The following is a 23,721-nucleotide window of genomic DNA, read 5'->3' as shown; positions in this document are numbered from 1 at the left end:
ATGCATTTTTTTCCCCCGCTCCGGGCGGCTGCCGAGGTGTGTTTGACGAGACAAGTCGCTGCAAGGTACGTCAAGCCCGGCACCGCGCCTGCATCCCGCGCCAAGGACGGCAGGCCCATAAAAGAGGAGGCGCCCAGATCTCCCCTCAGAGGGGTCTCATCTCCTTCGCTGCCTGCTCGTTCTCCCGCTCCGCCTGCCTTTTGCTCCCCCGTCTTCTCGGGCGCCGTCGAACGAGGCCGCCATGAGTCAACTCTCCATGAGGAAATCCACCTCCGGTGGCATCAGGAACTTTAGCTCCGGTTCCGCGGGGGTCGGAGGCTTCGGCGGCGGCGGCGGCAGGAGCAGCTTCAGCTCCGTGTCGGTCTCTCGTGTCGGCGGAGGACGGGCCGGCGGTTATGGAGGTGGCGGCGGTGGCGGCGGCGGCGGCTTCGGCAGCAGGAGCCTCTATAGTCTAGGCGGGAGCAAAAGAGTTTCCTACGGCGTGGGCGGCGGAGGTTTCCGGAGCGGCTATGGTGGCGGCGGCGGCGGCGGCAGCGGCTACAGTTTCGGTGGCGGAGCGGGCAGCGGCTTTGGTCTCGGTGGAGGCGGGTACGGGATGGGTGCTGGTGGTGGTGGTGGTGGTGCTGGCTTTGGCTGGGGTGCCGGCCCCGGGTTCGGCGGACGGGGCGGTCCCGGCTTTCCCGTGTGTCCACCCGGCGGCATCCACGAAGTGACCATCAACCCGAGCCTCCTGGCGCCCCTCAACCTGGAGATCGACCCGGAGGTCCAGAAAGTGAAAGTGCACGAGAGGGAGCAGATCAAGACCCTCAACAACAAATTTGCCTCCTTCATCGACAAGGTGAGTTGCCACGACGGTCAAACCACGTGGACCGGGACCGTTCCGTAAGCACGTGTCGCGGGGGCGATTTCGGTATTCACCCAGATTTACCCGCAGGTGGCGGATTCCTTGTCTTAGGAGAAACCGCTAAGAACGAGGATTCCCCCCCTAAATTTCCACTTCTTAGAGACACGCCGGGGGATAATAAACGACTTTGTAAAGGCCTTCCCCCCCTTTCACTCGATAAGAAACCCTCCACCCGTGTCAGTCCGAGGGCTCCGTGGACTCGACAGGAGTCACGTGGAATTAAAGCCGTGGTGGATCTGAGGCCGGATTTTCAATGCTAAGGGGGCACCTAAAGTCAGGGAGTTGCAAGTCTCCAAAGAAGAGGGGTGCCTAACTTCCTTAGGTTCTTTGGCAAATTGCCACTGGGCATTTGGTGCTTAAATGCTACTGCAAATCTAGCCCCTGGTTTTCTAGTACCCACCACATCCTCCTTACTGGCATCTCTCTCTTTCTCTCTCTCTGTGCCAATTGATCGCTCTTCTTCTCACCAGTGCTTTTGTGTCTACTTGGAAGGAGTTTCACCATGTTTCTCTGGGTTGTTCCCTCCCCAGGTCCGATTCTTGGAGCAACAGAACAAAGTCTTGGAGACCAAGTGGTCTCTGCTTCAAGAGCAGGGCCAGATAACTGTCCAGAAGAAACTGGACCCTCTTTTTGAGGCCTACATTAACAACCTCAGGAAGCAGCTTGACGGCCTGCTGGGAGAGAAAGGACGGCTGGACTCCGAGCTGCGGAACATGCAGGACCTCGTGGAGGACTTCAAGAACAAGTAAGGAGCAAGGCTTCGAAATCCAGGCTCGTGCGAGGCGGGAAAAGCCCAGGCACAGACATGCGCAGAGCTAGGGTCAGGCCTCGGCGCATCTGGCGCTAACTCCCTTGAACGCTGCGGAATTACCCGCGCATAACCGAGCACGGCATCCGACCCGCCCAAGTGGCTTAGGCACATCAGGCCCACTTGCAAAATGCAACCTGGCACGCCGCGTTTCGTCGCGGTGACGTTTGATGTTGCAAACGAGACCCTGACGTAGGCGCCTAAATCCAATCGGCTTCCAGTGGGACTTAGGCACCTTGGAAGATTTCGGCCAATATCTAAATTGCCGTCGCTCTTATTTACAAGACGGCCCTCGCTCCTGCACCCTGCGGGGCAGGGGAGGGACCCAGACGTGCCGAGTGCAGAGCGGAGATAAATTACACTGGAGGATCTGAAATGTTAAGCTGGGTGTGTGGTTAGGGATCTGCACAGAACGTTGCAATGGGGGTATGGCATGAAGGGGCATCTGGTATGCCTTTGCGTTTCTTATATTTGTATATTTCAGTCACTTTTTAAGTGCCTTATAGAGTCATATACATTCCAAAACATGCACTGTATCATTCAACCCACTGTCCTTCTTGTTGGATAGAAATACTGGATAGGAAACAGATCTTGTCCTCTTTCTAATCTATCTATGGCTTCCTCCCATGTCATCCACTCCCAGCTTCTGACAAACAGAGGCCAGGAACACCATTCCTACCCATCCTGACTAACAGCCATTCATGGATCTATCTTCCATGAATGTATCTAGCTCTTTTTGGAACCCTGTGAAAGTCCTGGTTTTTGCAACATCCTGTGGTAAGGAGTTCCACAGGTTGTCTGTGCATTGCATGAAGAAATACTCCCTTTGGTTTGTTTTAAACCTGCATCCTATTCATTTCATTTGGTGACCCTTAGGGTATGTCTACACTAGCCACCCTAGTTCGGACTAGGATGGCTAATGTAGTCATTCGAACTTGCAAATGAAGCCCGGGATTTAAATATCCCGGGCTTCATTTGCATGTTCCCGGGCACCTGGATAACGCTTCCTTTCTCGCTCTCGCCATGACCCACTATGCCTATTGGATTTACCCCCCAACCATGAATTTTCATACAAGCCTTGTTGTAGCAGGCTGGGCTGCTTAAAAGAAACTCCAGCTAAAAGCTCTTGGAATAAACTGTGCAGTGGGTCCATCAGGCTACTTGATGATATAATCACTGCCTCTAGCGTAATTAGTGCTGCTTGATAACGGGCCCTGATCCTGCAAAGAACTTATCCACACGCTTAACTTGATAGCTCTATTGGACAAGGACCAATGCGCTTACATTGCAACAAAGTAGTGTGGAGAAAGTGCATAAGGAAAAGTTATTTACTTGTTCCCATAATATAAGAACTAGGGGACACCAAATGAAATGAATGGGCAGCAGGTTTAAAACAAAATAAGAACATAAGAACATAAGAACGGCCGTACTGGGTCAGACCAAAGGTCCATCTAGCCCAGTATCCTGTCTGCCCACAGTGGCCAGCACCAGGTGCCCCAGAGAGGGTGGACCGAAGACAATGATCAAGCGATTTGTCTCCTGCCATCCCTCTCCAGCCTCTGACAAACTGAGGCCAAGGACACCATTTCTATCCCCTGGCTAATAGCCTTTTATGGACCTAACCTCCATGAATTTATCCAGCTTCTCTTTAAACTCTGTTATAGTCCTAGCCTTCACAGCCTCCTCTGGCAAGGAGTTCCACAGGTTGACTACACGCTGTGTGAAGAACTTTCTTTTATTAGTTTTAAACCTGCTACCCATTAATTTCATTTGGTGTCCTCTAGTTGTTCTATTATGGGAACTAATAAATAACTTTTCTTTATCAGCCCTCTCCACACCACTCATGATTTTATAGACCTCTATCATATCCCCCCTTAAGGGAAGTTCTTCACACAGCGCATAGTCAACCTGTGGAACTCCTTGCCTGAGGAGGTTGTGAAGGCTAGGACTATAACAGGGTTTAAAAAAGAGCTAGATAGATTGATGGAGGTTAAGTCCATTAATGGCTATTAGCCAGGATGGGTAAGGAATGGTGTCCCTAGTCTGTTTGTCAGAGGGTGGAGATGGATGGCAGGAAGAGAGATGGCTTGATCGTTGCCTGTTCAATTCACTCCCTCTGGGGCACCTGGTGCTGGCCACTGTGGGCAGACAGGCTACTGGGCTGGATAGACCTTTGGTCTGACCCCATGTGGCCGTTCTTATGTTCTAAAGGAGGTTGAGGTTGGACATTGGGAAAAACTTCTTCACTGGTAGGGTAATTAAATTGCCTAGGGAGGTTGTGGAATCTCCACGGTCCCTGAAGTTTAGGAATACACGTGGCCTGTCTCACTGATTGAGGAGGGACCTCGAGAGGTCACCTCGCCCCCTCCTCTGCCCCCTCCCGCAGGGTTTCTGCCCGCCCCTCCAACCTGCCCCCCTCTCTCCCCACAGATATGAAGACGAAATCAACCGGCGCACGGCCGCGGAGAACGACTTTGTGGTGCTCAAGAAGGTGAGTGGCCCCGCTTCCGAGAGGCGCCCCGCAACCCGCCGGGCCCCACCAACGCTGCGGGGAGCCGTGGGCCCCCAACCCCGGGGCCTGCCGGGGAATTACAGCTCCCGCCGGCATCGGCAGCTGGAGCAATCGCTCGTGGGCGAGAGGAAGTTGGCGCGGCGCCGCTCGCCTTTGACATGAAACCCCTGCGGGCGGAGGGAGACAGGGCGGAGGGGCGTGCTTGTGCTAGGGGAGTACAGCGGCGGGTGGAGGTGCCTCGTGGGGAATCCAGTAGCCCCGCCCTCGTGCGCCCTAAACGGAGCCCACCCTCTGAGATCCAGAAGGGGCAGAACCCGGGGTACAGAGAGGATTCGAAGCAAGGGAAATATGGGAGGGGGAGAGTTTCTTTCTGCCCCCACCCCGGACCTGGCTGCTTTCCTGACATGCGTGTGGTGGGGCAGAGACAAGTGGGGGGCTGCCTGCCAGGGAGCTGGGTGGATTCCCCAGCCTGGCCAAGTCTTGCTTTCCAGCCACTGCGGGCCCTGCTGGAGACCCTCTTGCCTGCCAGCCGCCAGGCACTTGGGTGGGGAGCATCGGGGCACGGGGCTGGCACCAGCTGCCCAGAACTACCCAGATGCCCCTCCCCATCCCTGCTGCCCCTCTGCCCCCTGCCTCACTGCCCCGCCTGGCTTTCCTGCCTCCCCTTTAGGACGTGGACGGCTCCTACATGAACAAGGTCGAGCTGCAGGCCAAAGCGGACGCCCTGATGGACGAAATCAATTTCCTGAAAATGATCTATAACGCGGTAAGCAGCCCCCCTTCCGCCCCCCCGCCCGTGTTCGAAGCTTAGAGAGGGGTCAAGGAAGGGGGCGGATTACGCTCCCCTTTCACAGGGTTCAAACTCTTCAGCGTCAGGATCCTCCACACCCCCCGGTGGGCAGAGAACTGCTAACCCCCCTGGTTTCGCAGCCGGGAAACTGGCAAACCGAGAAATGAAGCATTCGCCTCAGGGCACACAGAGCAGAGAATGAAACCCAGGTCGGGGTGGGGAGCAGGGAACAATTTTTATAATGGGGGATACAACCGTAAATCCTGCATAGAGTGGAAATCTCTTCAAGCCTGGGGGTGCCACGACACTCCCTGCACATCGAGTTCCAACGCCTCAGGTGTCCTAGGCTAGCGCTTTAACCATTGCACCATACTGCCTCTGAAGTACAGACTACTGTAGCAATCCCCTCAGCCGGCATTGGAGGCAGGGGTTGAAGTCTGGGCCTACCACACAGATTGCTACTTGTCACACTGCAGGCCTGCAGGAGCTGCAAGTCACAGACCAGAATCAACGTGGTGCTGGTGCTTATTTATTAGGTGTATTATGGTAGCACGACCCTGCTCCAAGCACAGACCAGCACACTACTGTGCATTTATTAGGTGTATTACGGTAGCACCCAGGTGCCACAGTCATGCAAGGACCCCAGTGTGCCAGGTGCGGTACATTATGTATTAGGTGCATTACGGTAGCAGTCAGGACCGTAATACACCTAATAAAGCGGCTACCGTACAGTGCCGATGACTGAGGCTTTGCGATCCATGCAGGAACTGAACCAGATGCAGCAGCAGGTCTCCGATACCTCCGTCGTCCTGTCCATGGACAACAACCGAAGCCTGGACCTGGACAGCATCATCCGGGAGGTCAAGGCGCAGTACGAGGACATCGCCAACAGGAGCCGCACTGAGGCCGAGTCGTGGTACCAGAGCAAGGTGAGTCCCCAGGGTCGCAGCTGGGATGAGGGCCAGTGACCACCTGGGCTTTTTTCACTCCTTGGACCCACGGCAGGCAGCTACACAGCAAGATTTTCATCAGCAGCTCTCAAACTACTTCCCAGGGGGGGATAAATATCAGTCTTAATGTGGGGAAACTGAGGCACACAATATTAAGAAGATGTGAAAGCGCAGTTGGGGTCCAAACTGTGTGATGGCTAACGCTAGGTGGACCCCCACGGCCTGGTTGCACACACGTGCTGTGGGTGCGTGACGCCGCGGTGGCTTCTGCAGTAGAAGAGGTCGGGCTCCGTCCCCGTCTCAACGGCTATTCCCCAATTCCCCACCGCGGCAGCGAGTAACGGGCGGCGCGTTCTCCCCCTTCTGTCCGAACATTTAGTACGAGGAGCTGCAGCTCACGGCCGGCCGGCACGGGGATGACCTGCGCAACACGAAGGTGGAAATTTCTGAGATCAACCGGATGATCCAGAGGCTGCGGAATGAAATCGACAACGTGAAGAAGCAGGTAGATGGGGAGCATCTTTGGGGGGACGAGGACACTTTTCCTCTGACTTCCCTTCCCTCGTCACATGAGGGGTGCAGGACTCGGAGTACAGAGCCCCGTTATGTTGATTCTGAAATGACGGGCTCACTGAGTAGACGGGCTCTTTATTCCGCGCTATCGCGGCTGTGTAGACATGGCCTTAGACACCAACAAATATGTCCTGAGCTCGCATGGGTGAAGCCCACTTCATCAGCTGTCCTGCGGTGTGGTGCTGAGGCCCTCGCGGAGAGAGGAGGAGTTGGGTCTACTGTAGGGGTGGGCAAATCTGGCCTGCCATCCTTCCTCTTGGCTCCTCTGGCGCGGCTCTGGTTTAGGATTTGGCCAGATCTCTGTCCGCGGCCCAGGATGCAATGCACAACCGTGGCGATGCGTCAGCCACGCGGCGATTGAGTCAGGATCTGGGGGCCCCTCGTGCGACTCCCTCCAATGGAGCAGTGGCTGGTTGACACCACTGCCTGCGAAGGGAGTCTCACGCCCATTCCGAGTCCGGGTTTACACGACAGTAAGCACCAGGGGGAACGACTCCCATTCACTTGGAGGAAGTTACTCCTCATTGACCCTGGTGCATGCAAAAGAGGAGCATGCCTGTTGACGTCCAGCGGGTGAGGCCTGATTTGCACCCGCGCAGGAGACAGGGACTCATCCCCGTTGCCTTTCAGTGAAGTGACTTCAGATTTGCCCTCAGTGATCTCACGATCACGCGGGATTTGCATGGTCTGGAGCAGGCAGCCGGGCCCAGTGTGAGTTTTTGCTGCTTGGGCCACCCGTTGAATAACACGATGATTTTTCTGTGTCGCAGTGCGCCAACCTGCAAACAGCCATCTCTGAGGCAGAGGAGCGGGGTGAAATGGCCCTGAAGGATGCCCGAGCGAAACTGGCTGATCTGGAAGATGCCCTGCAGAAGGCCAAGGCGGACTTGGCCCGCCAGCTGCGGGAGTACCAGGAGCTGATGAACGTCAAGCTGGCCCTGGATATCGAGATCGCCACCTACCGCAAGCTGCTGGAAGGAGAGGAGAGCAGGTGGGGGCAACCTTACATAGTATTATTCGGGTTATGTCCACACAGCAACGGTGCAGTGCAATGTACACAGGAGTCAGACAGCTAGCCTGTATGCCGGGATTTTGCTGCTCGGTTTGGTGAGCTGGGTTGATCGAAGCTGCCTTGGTTATGCCTACGTGCACTGCAGAAGCACCTCCTGATTGCAGTGTAGACGTACACACAAAGAGGGGCAGAGTAAAGGGTACCTTCCAGCAGGCGCTCTCGAGAGCAAAGAAAAGTGGTTTCTTTCATATTGGAAGAGCTTCTTGCACAGGGTGGGATTTCCTGGAAATTAGTAGACACTAAAAAGAAGCCACATAAACAATGAAAGGAGGGAGGAGACCCTATGGGTATGTCTACACTGACACCCTAGTTCGGACTAGGGTGGCAGTGTAGACATACCCTATGTGACGTAAGCCGCGGGGATGTAGATGTAGGGGATCCGACGCGATGAGCCCGCTGGTCCCTGCGGGGCATAATATACATCGGTATTGGTCATTGGTTGCCTGTGAGCTGAGCATGTCACTTATGTCCTTTCCCTCCCGGTCTCCCTCTTCCCTAACAGGCTGGCAGGCGAGGGCGTCGGACCCGTGAGCATCTGTAAGTGACCCAACGTTTTCATGGTTTTTTTCCAAATGAAACTGCTGTCTGGGCCGTGGGGGCTGGCAGACCCCGCAGGCCCCAGGGCAAGGAGTAGGGGGAGTTGGTTCTATACCCGGAAGGGGCGGGGCCTCAGACAGAAGGGGCGGGGCCTAGGGTTGAAGAGGCGGGGCCTAGGGTGGAAGGGGAATCATCCCTTAGCACTGCCCAGACCACGGTTCCACCCCCGCCCCCAGCCCTCAGAGCTGCTTGGCGTGTCCAGCACAGCTCTCGATCTAGTAGCAGTGGGTGCTCTGGGCCCCGGGCCGGGCCCGTGTTTGAGTTTTGGAAACAAAGTTGTGGTGTTGCTTGTCCTGCAGCTGTGGTCAGCTCCTCGACTTCCATGGGCGGCGGCGGCTACGGCATGGGAGGCGGCGGCGGCTACGGCATGGGAGGCGGCGGCGGCTACGGCATGGGAGGCGGCGGCAGTGGCTACAGCATGGGAGGCGGCGGCGGCGGCTACGGCATGGGAGGCGGGTCCGGCCTCAGTTTGAGCGGCGGCGGCTACAGCATGGGAGGCGGGTCCGGCCTCAGCTTGGGCGGCGGCGGCGGCGGCGGCTACAGTTACCAAAGCGGGCTCAGCAGCGGCGGCGGGGGCGGCAGCTTCAGCGGCGGGAGCGGGAGAGGCGTGAGCTCCGGAGGAGGCAGCAGCTCCAGCATGAAGATCATCTCAAAGACCACGACAACCAAAAAGTCCGTGAAATAAAGAGGAGGCCCCCGGCCACGCCCCGCGCGAATGAAAACCCGTCTCCCCCCTTCTGAATGCAAGTGCCGCCCTCGACACCCGCGGTGTAAATAGCTACGCAGCCCCTTTCTCTCTTGGCCGTTCCCTGTTTCCCCGGGGCCTGCGCACCGCCCAGGGCTCCCCGAGGGAACCGGGCATGTGGTTGGCCAAAGCGTTCCATTTCCTGAGCCTCCATCACAATCCACGTCCCAGGTGAGGTTCGGAAAAGCACAGAGGCCAGGCCGAATTCCCGGCTCAGCCGCGCTTTAACTGTAATTCCCATTGGAATCGTTTACTTCAAGAGAACCTGGAGTGTTTTGCTGAATCGGGACTGGTCTGATCCCCGCCGTGAGTAAAAGCCATCACTTACAGCGGATGGGAAGGGGGGTTTCCATTTCCATGCCTGGGAAGACGGTGGTCTGAAATCCTTCCCCGAGTGAGCCCGTTCATTCGGCTCACCGGAAAGCGAAAACGACAGCCTCAGGAAATCACACATCAGTGTGTTCTCACTAGCGGAAGCAGTTGCCTGAATCTGTAATAAGATCAGGTCTGGCCCCTAAGGTGTGTCCTAAGATGCGGGCAACGAAAAATATCTTCAGCTCCATCTTTGTGTGTGGGTGTGTGTGTGTGTGTGGGTGAGTGATCCGGTGGAAAGGTGATTGCTTTTCTTGATGTATAAACTGCAACACTGGTTTCTTCTTCTTTGCTCGCGTGGCAACAGCCCCTTGACTGCCGGGTGTCTGCTACTGTATGTCCAATAAAAAGCATTTCTCATTTTTAAACCTGTTGTTTCACTCTGTTTTTCCTCCCAAATGACGTGTTATCACAACACCAGGTGTACCTCAACTGAGAACAGGTCCCCTTTGCACTAGGAGTCTATAAACACCTAGGAAGAGACGGTCCTTGCCTTGACGAGCTCATGTCTAAGGCCTTGTCTATACTTACCCAGAGATCGACACTCCAGAGATCGATCTTCCGGGGTTTGATTTAGTGGGTCTAGTAAGGACCTGCTCAATCAACCACCTATGGTGCCCCCATCGATCCCAGTACTCCGCAGAGTCTCAAGGAGTAAGCGAAGTCAATGAGAGAGTTTCTCCCTTCAGCCTCCCCGGAGCTAGAGTGGCATATCTTAGGTTGACTTTCTCCCTCAGATAGACCTGGTCTAAGACACAGCTGGGAGGTATAATTCCCCGTTCAGCCAGTGCCCTAAAATAACCATCTGGCTTCAGCACAATGGAGAGCAGGGCGGGATAGCTGCCCACGTCCAATCCCAGCTGAGATCCGACGTACGTGCTTGGGTAGCTAGAACCAGAACCACTCTGGCACGACCGTCCAGACTTTTTTAGTGCATTCGCATACTGTGTCTACCCAAGCTGGGAATTAAACTTCCCAGCTGCAGCGTGGAGGTAGCCCCGGTGGAAAGAGATTAAAAGCAGGAGAAAAGAAGAATCATTACCGCCCTGTTTTCCAGAGCAGGCCCAGAGAGTCCACGACCTGCCCAAAGTCTCACATAAAAGCCTGCGGGAGAGCTACAAGGGAGCTCAGGTCTTCAGACTCCTGGCCAGGACATTAATAACAAACATTCCCCCGATGTGGCACTTGGTGGAAGAGGGGTGGGCGGGGTAGCGCCTCCCAAACGTTGAGCAAGATTTCCTGCAATCGCGTTTACTGGCAAATCTAACCCCTACAACGCCCCCCTCCAAAGCCAGTGGAAACGCTGGCGGAACGTGAGTCACGTTCAGTGCCGCCACAGTGAACACGGGTGGATTACAGCGGGAAGAGGTGACATTAGAGAACCCCAGGGTGGGCAGAGACCTCAGGAGTCACAAGTCCAACCCTCTACCCAAAGCAGGACCAACCCCAACTCAATCAACCGAGCCAGGGCTGGGTCAAGCCGGGACTTAAACACCTCTAGGGATGGAGACTCCACCCCCTCCCTAGGGAACCCGTCCCAGCGCTTCCCCACCCGCCTAGGGAAATAGTTTGTCCTAATCTCCAACCTAGACCTCCCCCACTGCAATTTGAGCCCATTGCTCCTCATTCTGCCATCTGCCCCCACTGAGAACAGCCTCTCTCCAGCCTCTTTGGAACCCCCCTTCAGGGAGTTGCAGGCTGCTCCCAAATCCCCCCTCACTCTTCTCTTCTGCAGACTAAACAAACCCAAATCCCTCAGCCTCTCCTCGTCGGTCATGTGCTCCAGCCCCCGAATCATTTCCCGCTGGCCCCTCTCCAATGCGTCCACATCCTTTCTGTAGTGGGGGGCCCAGAACTGGCCGCAACACTCCAGACGTGGCCTCCCCAGTGCCGAATAAAGAGGAATAATCACTTCTCTAGATTTGCTGGCAACACTCCTCCTAATGCCCCCCAATCTGACAATTGGAGAAGCAACCGAATTAGGACAGTCTCTTGGGAGCACAACACTGTCCATACGTGATGCAGCTGACTGTAGAAAGGATCCGTGGAGGATACTTCCAACCCATTGTGTGTGATCACACAGCACAGCCAACAACTTGGCTGTGGGGCAGAGCTAAGGGTAAATTCCAAATCCACCAGCTCCAATGAGAAGTTTACAGGGCGTTGCTTTAGTAGGGAATTTAGTAGCCAGATCTCTTGAGGGCCGCTGATGAATTAACGCAGGGGCCTGCCAGGGATGTTGGATGCTTAATCGCCCGGACGTATCTCTGGAAATCTCCACTCACGCATCGTGTGAGGCCCACGCAACTTCTTGTTCCCCCAACCCGCCACTCAGTAGCAGGGGCAGCAGAATGGGGGAGGGGGAGGGATGGAAATACAATGGAGGCTCCCCCTCTCCCCCACAGACACACGTGTGCCCCGGGACAAGTGGCAGGGGGTCCCAGAGGATCTGGCGTGGCCGGCACAGGACCCAATGGTGCTGGGATGGGACCTGGGACAGGTAGGAACCCACAGGACCCGGCTGGAACTGGCTGCCAGAGGACCCACTGAGTCTCTCCCTCTAGAGCCTCAGCAGAGCCGTCCCAAGGGAGGGCACAGGGCTACCTTCCACAGTGCCCCAGGCCTGGGGCAACCCCCCTGCCACAGGCCTTGACTCCACCCTTTCCCTAAACCCCGACCCTCCCTCCTTGCCCCCTCCCTCCAAGCAATGTTTCCCAAGGGACTACCGGGGGGAAGGGGCTGGTGTGGCGACAACTGGGGGTCTCTCCCCACTTGGGCGGTGGGACCAGTGCGGCCCAGCAGCATGCACCACCCCACTGCCTGTGTAGGGGGTGTGTGGGGGGAACCCTGCTACCACTGGGCCGGGCTCCTATAATCCCCGGGTCCCTCCCGTCCATAGGGCGGTTGGGGTGGCCCCCGTGGGACCCACAGAAGCACAGAACCTGGGGCAGCCGCCTGGATTCGTCCTATGGACGGGACGGCTCGGACCGCCCATCCCAGGCAGACCCGCCGTACGCTGGAGCCTCCGCGGAGACGCTCTAGAGCCCGCCTGTGGGACGCTGGCCGAGAGTCGCTCCGGTCTGGAGAACAGGGCTGCGTGATCCCCTCCGGGAGTGGAGGCCCTGGGGGGCAGAGGGAGGGGACTCCCTGAGGGGGCCCATGGTGAGAGGCAGCCGTGCGGGAGGCCCAGAGAGGGGCTGTCTCATTGAAGGCGGCCCACCGTAGGCCACGCTCTTTGAGTGCCTGACCCCTTCTCTCCCTCGTGTCCGCAGGAAATGCAAGAAGGGGAAAGACGCGTCTCCCTGCTGCAGCTCAGCTCCCACCCCATCTGTGCGGCCCAGGCCCCATGGCGCCCCCATCTCAAGGCTGGAGTCAGGGAGAGGTTGTAAGTAGGGTTGCCAAGTGTCTGGTATTGACCCGAACAGTCCAGTATTTTCGCCTCCTGTCCGGAAAAAAATCCAGAAAATACTGGACACCTAAAATGTCTAGTATTTTCTGTGGTTTTTTCCCTACTAGGAGGCGAAAATACTGGACACCTGGCAACCCTACGACACACTCAGCAACTGGGCCCAGCCCCTGGCCCACTCCCCCCCAGGCTCCCACCCCCGGCTCCCCTGCTTACCTGGTTCTGCAGGGAAGCTGCCTTCTGGCTGGGTCAAGAAAACAAGATGGCCGCCAACAAAAAGCCTAAAGACCAAGGGGAAGCAATGCCTTCCCTGGGTCTTAGTGCTCAACCTCTCCCCTGTTCCTATCCCTATTCTGACTCTGCACACACTTAAAGGGGCCATGCTGTTTTAATCATGGGGTTTTTTTTTTGTTGTGGGGGCAGGTGTTCGGTATTTTTGGTTAAACCATCTGGCAACCCTAGTTGAAGGGTGAAAAGATCTGCCCTCCCTTTCCGGCAGGAGGGTTGTGATCCCTGCTGGGGTGGACTGATCCTAAGCTGGTGTGTGGGCGTGACATGCCCTGGAGCCAGGTTGGAGTCTCACTGAAGCGGCTAAGGCGAGACTGACACATTCTCCTCCGTAAAGAGTTGAGCTGTTGACCCAGCTCTGCGGTCGCGATGGAGTTCCTGGATCAGGCGGGGTGTGGCCTCTGACAGCGATCTGCCTTCCCCCGAGGGTCCTGGCTTTGATCTTCTCTTGCATGGCTAATAACAGTCGCTTCATTTCAGATTCTTTTTTTCCCAAGAGCTGGTGGGGCAATGCCGGTGTTATCGACATTTTGTGAGAGGTCATGAAAAAAGAATGATTTCCCGGCCAGATCTGGGGGGGAAACGGGTGAAAATGAAGCAAAACGTCTGAGGAAGGGTGCCACTGTCTTTGGAAACCCCCAAACTGTTCAGCGGTGGGTGAAAATTTTCTAGGAAAACTGAAATTCAAGATAGAATGAGAGAAATTCTTGAAAGTTAAGTCCATCCAGGATGGGCAGCGATGGTGTCCCAGGCCTCAGTTTGTCAGGGGTTGGAAATGGGTGACAGAGGAGGGGATCACACAATGATTTCCTGTTCTGGCATTGGCCACAGTGGGAAGACAGGACACTGAGCTAGAGGGACCTTTGGTCTTACATTCTAATGCTCTAGTCTGGGTGGACATTCTCATTGCATCAAGTATTTTCAAGCCAGAAATATTTAAATGGGAAAATTTGAACCAGGCCTAATTTTTTCCTCTGAGTTTACTTTGGGAATAAGTATTAGATTGCTCTGTTTTCAAAGGCCATATTGTCCATCCCCAAAGGCGCTGGCTCCAGCCCATGAGAAGCCACGAACGACGGCTTATACGATGGGAATATGGAAGGTTAAAGGTTATCAGTCAAAGGGGTTGGGAATTTTTTGAAAAATTCTGAGTTAGTGGAACTCAACTTTTGCTCAGAAAAGCAGGGGTTTCGATTAACGAAAGATGGTGCACGATACGTTTATGAATGAGGTTCACCACTAGGTTTTCTAGGATGGTCAGGAACTAGGGTCAGCAACCCAGGAAATCCTTTTCTATCCTGTGTGCGACATTGCAATGAATTTTCTCGATCAATATTTTTTTGAGCACACATTTCTAAATCTTCACAACGTCAGAGAGCTTGTCCGTCTGTCTGTCTGCTTGTCCAAGAGTTCCTCCTAACCGGTAGAGCTAGGACCACCAAACTCAGTGTGCTGTTTCCGTTTCTCCTACGTTAACGCAACATCAGGGTTGGGTTGTGCCAGGAAAACGGGATGTGCCTGGAATGGGACCACTCGTAAAACCATGCAGAAAAGAGACAGAATCACCAAAGCAAGTACAGTCCTCAACACTGACGTAACTGAGCAAAGGGGGGAAAAAGACGGAACCAAGATGCGCCGGAAAAATAGGATGAACCTGGAATAGGATTGCTTCTCCAGGAACCTTCCAGAAAACCGATAACATGGAGAAATTTCCAGCTCTGAGAGGCTTAAGGAATCCAAAGAATTTTGAAAAGTTTCATGAAAATAAACCCTCTGTTACCGATTTGCAGTGTTGTCTTCAAGTCGTCATTGTCGAGACTCAAGTCCCTAAAGTCACTTTTGAGTCAAGTCCCAAGTTGAGTCTCAAGTCTTAATTTAAAAAATGTCCAGTCACTTTTGTACAAGCCATCAATATCGGCGTTTTTGGACAATTGTCTCACCAAGTCGATTTAACAAAATGAACAAGTCTCAAGTCGAGTCTCAAGTCGCAAACAATGAAGCCGAGTCGAGTCTCGCGTCGAGTCACCTCAGCGACGTAAGTTGGACTCGAGTTCGAGTCGTGGGACTCGAGTCAACACCTCTGCTGATCTGTTCCCCTAAGCGTAGCCTCGTCAAATGGTGCGGAAACCGACTATGAATGCAAAGCCAGAAATTGATCTGACAACATTGCTCTTTGGCAAGCACAGAATTCATGCCAGGCTCCGCTCACAGAAGAGCCGCTGGCGTACTGCTTGGGAGACCCAAAACCTTCCCAAGAAAGGTGTGTGGGTCCCTTCCAACCGAGGAGTTTAAGTGATTTAGGAACCGAAGCCACACTGAAAGTGACTAAGTTTTGGGCTGCTGCAGGCTTTAGGGACAATTACCCTCAAACCCTATAGCACGTCATTAGAAACGGGGCCTCTAATGCCTTTCCTGGTCTTTGAACAATCTTGGCCAAGTAGCCGACATCTCATCCTTGACCATGGGAGGGCATCTCCCTACATCTTTTCTTCCAACCCCATGATTCTAAGGGAGAGCCCGATTGTAAGAAGACAGAAACTACTCAGCTTGGATGTTACTGAATGAGTCATTCCTGGCCCTGTAGAAACAAGAATGCTTCGCTGCCGGACCTACTTGGGCTAATTCACTCTTCCCACGGAGCCTGGTTCGAAACGAGTATTTGGCCTACTCAGCATCCCCTCTGCTGGTGTAAATCCGACATCGTTCCATTATGAGAAGTGGAGTTACTCTGGGTAAGAGAGCCCCGTTGACTTCAGTGTAGCCTCTGCGGGGTGACGTGAACCTCTTTGGTCTGGGACGCTGGGGTCCGGCAATGTCTGTGGTCCAGCGGCCCACGGATGGTGCTGGACCAGAGAGCCCTGGTGGCTGGAAGTGGGGGCTGACTGGGAGTCTGGCAGAAGTGGGGCTGGAGCCTGGGAAGCCATCTGGGGCAGGGCCGATGGCTGAGAGCGCAGAGGGCTGGGAGCAGAGGTGGGGGGGCCAGTGGGCTGGTGGCAGAGGGGCGGGTGGCAGGAAGGGAGCCTGGAAAGAGAGGCCGCCTTCATTAACCGCTCCTGGTCTGGCAAACTCCCTCGTTCGGGTGCCGGACTGGGGAGGTCCAGCTGTTACCCTCGGGTGTTCTCAGTCCGCAGGCCGGCTGTGAGACACGGCTCTCTTGTTCCACAGGGGCCCGCCCGACGCCTTTGCCAGTTGCCGAGGCCCTGGGGGAAGGACGCCCCTCCAGGGTTTAGCTGGTGTCTCAGGGCGTGAACCAGGAACGACGGGCGCTTTGCACGGAAGCCGCTGCACCCTGAGCAGAAGAGCCAGACTCACCACCAGGCCGCAGAGAGCCGCTGGGCCTGCGACAGCAAGGTGACCCCACAAAGCAGGGGCCCCCAACCTTTGTAAGCATGAGATCAAGTGCAATCCAGGATCTACCTCAGACCCAAATGCCCTGGCCCCGCCTCCTTCCCTCCCCTTCCCCGACGCCCCACCCCCTTCCCGCCCCTTCCCCGAGGCCCCACCCCCTTCCCGCCCCTTCTCCGACACCCCGCCCCCTTCCCGCCCCTTCTCCGAGGCCCCGCCCCTGCTCACGCCGTCCTCCCTCCTCCCCCATTCAACCTCCCTTTCACCAGGCAGGGGCAGAGGGCTGGGAGGCCGGCTCTGGTCTTGGGCTCAGGGATTTGGGGTGCGAGGGGCTCTGAGCGGAGCCTGGGGCAAGGAGTTGGGGTGCAGGAGATTCAGGGTACAGGCTCTGGAAGGGAGTTTGGGTCCAGGGGGCCCAGGCCTGGGGCAGCGGCTTGGGGTGCAAGGGGGGGGGTTCATGACGGGGGTAGGGGTTCGGAGATGGCTCCAGCTGGGCCCTGCTGACCTCAGGTGGCTCCTGGGTGGGGGGGGGCAGTGGGGCTAAGGCAGGCTCACCCCCGCCCTGGCCTTGCACCACTCCCCAAAGCAGGCAGCAAACTCCCTCCCAAGTCCTGTCCCCCCCCCCCCGCATCCGTTCTGCGGGGACAGGATACAGGGTGGGAGGGGGGCACCTTGACATGACAACCCCTCCCCTCTCTCCCCTGCCCTGCGCAGCAATTGGGCGGCTCGCAGGGGGAGGGGGCAGCTCTGAGGCAAAGGGCAGGAGATGCCCAGCAGTGGGGGCAGGGCCGGGTGACGTGTGGGCACTTGAGAGCCTCCCAGCCAAACCAGTCGGGATCCCCTGCCAGAGGCGCCGAGATCTCCCGGGAGATCCCGATCGACTGGCGGGTGACCCTGCCATAAACAGCCCTCGACCGCTGGGTGTCTGTGCCCCTTGATACCCCCGTGTATTCGTGACCGGGAAGGGGCTGCCGGCTTTCCCCTCGGCCCGGAGGGCAGCCCCCAGCACTGACGCTGGTCCTGAGGCTCAGCGATCTTCCGCTTGCCGCTGCAGACGCTCCCGCTCCTGCTGGTGCACAGTGGCCCTGCGCACCACGCTGCCACACGCCGGCCGTGTTCCCTCTCAGCGGAGCGCCTGGGCGGCCGGCCAGGAGAGATTCAAATGCCACCTGGGTGATTAGCCACCAGCCCACAGCCACCAGCATGTGAGAGAGACTCCTCGTGGTGCACATCCGCACCTGCCTCGGTGCATAGAACAACTTTATTCCACACATGCATGGGGAAAATTAGAGGGAACACTGCTTGCAGGATTGGGGTAGAGCTCTGGTTTCCCACTTCCACTAGGGCTGGGCAGGAGGGGTGAAGAAAACGGCACGGCCAGAGCTGTTCCAATTCAGGCTTCCCCCGTGTAGGAGAACATTTGAGGGGGTGGGATCGGGCCTGTTTCTGTTCCCGTCTCATGGCTGGCTTGGGACTAAGGTTACGTCTACACAAAGGGGTGCGCACAGGCATCATAGACTCCTAGAACAGGAAGGGATCGCGAGAGGGCATCAAGTCCCGTCCCCTGATCTCATGGCAGGACCAAGCAGCAGCTAGACCAGTGTTTCTCAACCTTTTTTTTTTTTTTTTTTTATAAAGTACCCCTTAAAAAAAAAAAAAGATAAGTACCGCCAGTACCTACAGCTTTCAGACACACACAATTTTTTTCTACCCTTGCAACACATTTGTTTAAACAACTTAATTGCAGCCGGGCAGGTGATGACATTTTTATGTGTAAGAAGTACAAAAATAATAAAACGCTGTAAAACTTAAAACAAAAATTCAGTTTTCTCCAAATTTCAGTTGTGTTGATGTACGCCCCAGACGTCTCTCGAGTACCCCAAGGGTATTTGTACCACTGGTTGAGAAACACACTGGTCTAGACCATCCCTGACAGGTGTCTGTCCAACCTGCTTTTCATAGGCAATTTACTCCAGGGCTTCACCACCCCTGACATTTCTCCTAATGTCCAACCTGAACCTCCTTTGCTGCAATTTAAGCCCATTGCTTCTTGTCCAAGGAGAACAATTTTTCTCCCTCCTCCTTGTGACTCCCTTTTAGGGACTTGAAAGCTGCTCTCACGTCCCCTCTCCGTCTTCTCTTTTCCAAACTAAACAAGCCCAATTCTTTCCGTCCTCCCGCATTGATCATGTCTCTAGAACTTCCATCGTTCTCATGGCTCTTCTCTGGACCCTCTCCAGTTTCTCCACATCTCTCTTGCAATGTGCTAGAACTGGACTCGGCACTCCAACCGAGGCCTAATCAGAGCGGCGCGGGAGAACGACTCCTCGGGTGCGCCTAGACTACAGGGGTTTTTCGAAAAAAGTGGCCTTTTGGTGAAAAAACTCCCCCTGCATCTAGACTGCTGCCGCGTTCTTTTGAAAGTAAATCGAAAGCCCGCGGCTGTTTTTTCGACCGCGGAACACCTCGTTTTACGAGGAGGAACGCCTTTTTCCGAAAGGGCTCTGTAATGCAAACTGTGCTTTTTCGAAAGAGCGCATCCAGACTGCCTGGGGGCTCTCTTTCGAAAAAGCGGCTCGCCTTTTCAAAAGTACTGGTTGTCGTCGCGACGCTCTTTTTCGAAAGAGGCTTGCTGTCTAGACGTAGCCCCCGTGTCTTGCTGCTCATGCCTCCTAGAGTCTATCCCCTCTAGCGCTCTCTGCGCAACCATGTTCTAAACAGCGCACCGGGTACCCCAGGCGCATATCCGAGGGGGGCCAGCTGGGTTTGCTCCCCCCCACTGCAGGCATGCTGCTTGCTTCAGGATGCTAGTGAAAGGAATCAGACCCCCTAGCTCCAAGTGTCGACCACACGGACTCCATGCCACACCAGGCCTCTGCCTGCGTTCATACGGCGTGCCTAATGCATTCCACAAACACCGCATTTCGACAGCCGGCTAGGGTGGGGGCCGTCTTGTCATCATCAGTCACTGCAGACCTGTAGCTGCAGCTCCTTGCACATTGAACTCTGCCTTTTGTCTCTGGCTTTCCCTTGGAATTCCTTTCTGATGAATGACAGCCGCGCCGTCCCCGCCCGGCCGTAAGTGCTGAATGGAAAGTTTTGTGGAGCTCCTTTCAAGTGGGCCGGGAGAGTGTTCTGTTTGCAACGGTCTCCACCCCAGCTGGAATGTTCTTTGGCTCACAAGGTCTGTTGCAAAATTCAGAGGGGTAACCAGGGAGGGCCACAGGGCAGCTTAGAACCCAGGCCTGGGAGTTTTCAGAACCTCAGAAATTTCAGTAGGGGTGTGTCTAGACAACAGGTTTGGGGGTTTTTTTCGAAAAAAGCAGCCTTTTTTTCTGAAAAAACGCCACCTGCGTCTAGGCTGCATCCGTGTTCTTTCGAAAGTAAACCGAAAGAACGCAGCAGCTTTTTCGATCGCGGTCAACCTCATTTTACGTGGATGAACGCCTTTTTTCGAAAGTACTCTTTCGAAAAAAGGCGCTATTGAATGCAAACGGTGCTTTTTCGAAAAATCTGCTTGCAGTCTAGACCCTCTCTTCCGAAAGCAGCTTGTAGTCTAGACGTCGCCTAGGTGATTAGCATAATCATAGGGATGTGGAGGTGGAGATTGGATGCTAAACTACATGGCTACATCTACACTACAAGTTTTCTCGGCCAAAAAAACACTAATGAGGGACTCATTTGCATGAGTCGCGATCTCATTTGCATATTTTCTGCCGCTTCGTTTGGTGCTGGGGTAAACCTCCTTTTTCGGCGGCATAAGGATCTTGCGGGAAAAGGGAGTTTCTGCGCAAAAAGAAAACGTCCACGCGGCTTGTTTTTGCGCAAAAACCCCAGCGCCAAAACGGATCGGCAGAAAATATGCAAATGAGATCACGACTCATGCAAATGAGTCTCGTTAGCATTTTTTTCGCTGAGAAAACTCATAGTGTAGACATAACCCATCTGGCTTCTTGCGTTTCACCCATCAGGAAACCATGTAAACGTGAGGGCTTGATTCTCCGTCGTTGCTTGTGAGGTCGTTTGCAGCTGCGCCAAGCGAACACGATGCGGGCCCGTGAGGCGGCTGGCAGCACGCGGGAAGGGAGAAGTGATCCGGGATCCTTCTCGAGCCGCCACGGCATGGCTGCTGTCTTGCCCTGCGCACTGGGAACCGACAGCGCTGAAAAGGCCGAGCTGCTACAATTTGAGCAAAAGCAACCGCTGGGAAAATCGACTGGTATTCTGGGCGGCTCAGGCAGAGAGAGGGTTCAGTAGCAGGCTCCCTAGTGGGGTACATCTGCCCAGGTGCAAAAGACGACCCAACCTGTAAGTCGGATGAAAATCAGGCCAGAGTATTGTCAGCAATTCAGTTCTTCTTTGAGCTTGATCCGGCAGTTTCTTACATAGGGGACTATCCCTTATTCATGCAGAAAATCCGGTTTCTGGGACTATGAATAAGTCTACTTGGATGAGTAAAACCTGTGAACTTGGCACTCAAACACCACATCAGGAGCGCTTCCAGTGCCACCCAGCTGATTAGCAGAGCCCCCCAATGCTAGGCTTTTGTTTCTAGGGGTGGTGCACATCCGCACCGGCCTGGGTACACCGTGACCAATTTATTCCGCACATAGGTGGGAAAAAAGATTAGAGGTAACCGTCGTCTCGCCATCTGCGTGGCTATCCGAGCGGACTCGGCTGAGATGTCAGTGCAAAGGCAAATCGATGCGGTGACCAGCTAATCGGGGGTCTTATCTCCAGTGCACGGCAATTTGGGGGGGTCCATCTACAGCACGCTAGCGTGTCACACACTGCCTGGCCACCGGGTCCCCGCTGCCGTGCACTCACAGTTCTGCAGGGAGGTTCAACCAGACGTTCTTTCTGGGATCTGGGCTTGCACGGAAAAACGAGAAAAGAGGAAAACTCCCTAGCGCCGGTCGGGGATGACTTTTCACTCCAGCTCTGACTTCTCCAGCCTCACCCTTAAAGGAACCCCCCCCCCCCCCACCCCACCCCCGGCGTCTTCCAGAAACAACTCTGGGAGCTAAACTTCCTAAAGCTGCTAAGCGCCCCACCGCATGGGGTTGCTAAGAGACGCTGGTTTGAAGTCTCGCTGATACAATCTGGGACACACCGAGGCTTGATGCTTTCGTGGGTTGGGGGTGTGAAAACCCCCCCCCCCCCCCGGCTGATCAAAGGGCGACACTCTTGCCCACGTAGCTACGGAGCCTGCTCCCCCTTGTCTTGAGCCGTGACACTCCGAGAGGGGCAGGGGGTTGGGAAGGCTGGCCCCTGGCTGGCCTGCCCTCCCCATAGAGCCTCGACCCCCCCAGTGTGGGCTCTTCCCCGCCCCGGAGCTCCCGGGGTGCAGGCAGTCAAGGGTCTGGCTCCAGCCACCCGGAGGCTCTGGGGGTAGGGTGGCCCCCAGCAGCCCAGGGCCAAGGTGCTGGAGTGCTCCCAAAAGTGGGGGGTCAGGATCCCCCACCGAGGTGGAGGCAGGCAGCCCGTGTCCCAGCCCCCCGGCCCAGGGCAGGTGGAGGAGCATGGCCTCTCTCCCCCCCCGGCTCCGGCTGAGGGGAAATGAGCATCCTTCCCCTCAGCCCCGGGGACCCTCCACCAGCCCAGGGTGTGGGGGGCTGAGGGCAGCCCCCAGCCATGTCGCCGTCCCCTGGCCGGGCTGCATCCCCGAGCCAGGTCGGGGGGAGCCTGTGGGAGCCGGTGCAGAGTCCCGGCCCCTCCTCCTGCCCCCGGAGAGCCTGGGGAGCAGGGCTACGAGCCCGGGGTTGCTCTCAGCTCCCTGCACCCCACTCGGGGGAGGGTCTGCCGCAGCTCCCTACAGCGGCCTGGGCTCCCTGGCTAAGGCCTTGTGCCCCTTCCTCCCCGCTCCCCGATTTTGGCACCTCAGACTCAAGGCCCCTCCAGAAAGCAGAAGGGGCCTAGAGCTGGAGTGAGGGTGGCTTACATTTTGGTCCCTTTACCCCTCCCTGCCTCAGAACCCGCCCTCCCCCCCAGCTCTCTGATTTCTCCGTGTCACTCAAACACTGGCCTCCCCCACCCACGGAAGTCGGCCCAAAAACAGACTCCCCCCCCCAACTGCGTCGCTCGCTCGCTCACGCCACCGGCCCGTCACCGTGCCTTCCAGTTTTCTAATAGAATGCCACGCCCTGGGGTCGGAGAGACCCGAACGCGGGCCCACCCGGGACCCCACGACCTTTCTGGGACCCTCCCGGCCTCATAGACTCATAGACTTTAAGGTCAGAAGGGACCATTATGATCATCTAGTCTGACCCCCTGCACAGCGCAGGCCACAGAATCTCAACCACCCCTCACGCGACTGCGAGGGGACGGGAAGTCAGGGTGTTTTCGCAGCCCTTCGGGGCTCGTCCCCAGTCATTGCTCCATCCCATTCTGACAGCCTGCAGGTCCTTCGATGTGCTCATCGTCAGGCTGGAGCGTTCCCAGGGGTAGGTGGCTGTGAGCTCACTCTGCCTGTGTCAACAGATTTGGCATGAATCATGTAGTCTTCAATTCACCGGAATGCACCCACTGTCTCAGCGCGTCCCTGTGTGAACCTGATTGAAACGGGACCATCCCTTGGATTGTACTTCCACCTGCCAGCTGGATCCCTGGTGACGCCAGACACAAAGCCGGTGGCTTGCGGGAAGACAAGCCTTGAGAAAAAGCCAAGAAAGACGGTTGAGATGGCTAGCCCGCCTTCCCAGTAAGAGCCTAGATGAAAAGAGCCAAAGAGAAGGTAGGAAAATGGAGCACACGCAAGTACAAAAAATCCGGTGGTCGCAATCTAGCACCTTGCTACAAACAGTGTTGCAACCCACTTTCGGTTCTAACCCCCAAGCATTCAGAACCACCGGAAAGTAGCCTGCTTTGGCTGTCTGCAGCACAGTGACTCTCCCCCGCCTCCCAGAAAGTGTGAATGAAAAGAGATCTTGGAGGAGAGGTCTCTGAAAACATCCATGCCATGGTCTGCGGCCGGCAAACACGCCAACAGAATGTTGGGGATCATTAAGAAAGGGATAGAGAATGAGAAAATATCGTATTGCCTCTCTATAAATCCAAGGGACACCCACTTCTTGAATCCTGCATGCAGATGTGGTCGTCTCATCTCCAAAAAGATCTATCGGCATTGGAAAAGGTTCCGAAAAGGGCAACAAAAAGGATCAGGGGCTTGGAAGGAAGAGCGATTAAAGAGACGGGGACTTTTCAGCTTAGAAAAGAGGAGACAAAGGGGGGAAGTGATAGAGGTCTATAAAATCATGACTGGTGTGGAGAAAGCGAGTAAGGGAAAGTTATTTACTTGTTCTCAACATGAGAACTAAGGGTCATCCAATGAAATGAAGAGGTAGCAGGTTTAAAACAAAC

General features: G+C 55.7%; 1 protein-coding gene across 1 annotated transcript; it reads left to right on the top strand.

Annotated features, from left to right (window-relative positions):
- The first annotated feature begins 221 nt into the window (after nucleotides 1–221).
- On the top strand, nucleotides 222–9,691 carry LOC106731992 (keratin, type II cytoskeletal cochleal-like). The gene is made up of 9 exons (XM_075901667.2): nucleotides 222–838; nucleotides 1,435–1,649; nucleotides 4,143–4,203; nucleotides 4,895–4,990; nucleotides 5,779–5,943; nucleotides 6,344–6,469; nucleotides 7,308–7,528; nucleotides 8,112–8,146; nucleotides 8,506–9,691. The coding sequence occupies exons 1-9, from the start codon at nucleotides 242–244 to the stop codon at nucleotides 8,889–8,891; spliced, it is 1,902 nt and encodes a 633-aa protein (XP_075757782.2). The 5' UTR covers nucleotides 222–241; the 3' UTR covers nucleotides 8,892–9,691.
- The last annotated feature ends 14,030 nt before the right edge of the window (nucleotides 9,692–23,721 follow it).

Source organism: Pelodiscus sinensis, chromosome 31 (assembly GCF_052426305.1).
Source record: "Pelodiscus sinensis isolate ZL-2025 chromosome 31, ASM5242630v1, whole genome shotgun sequence".
Lineage (NCBI taxonomy): Eukaryota > Metazoa > Chordata > Testudines > Trionychidae > Pelodiscus > Pelodiscus sinensis.
This window is presented reverse-complemented; position numbering and strand designations above follow the sequence as displayed.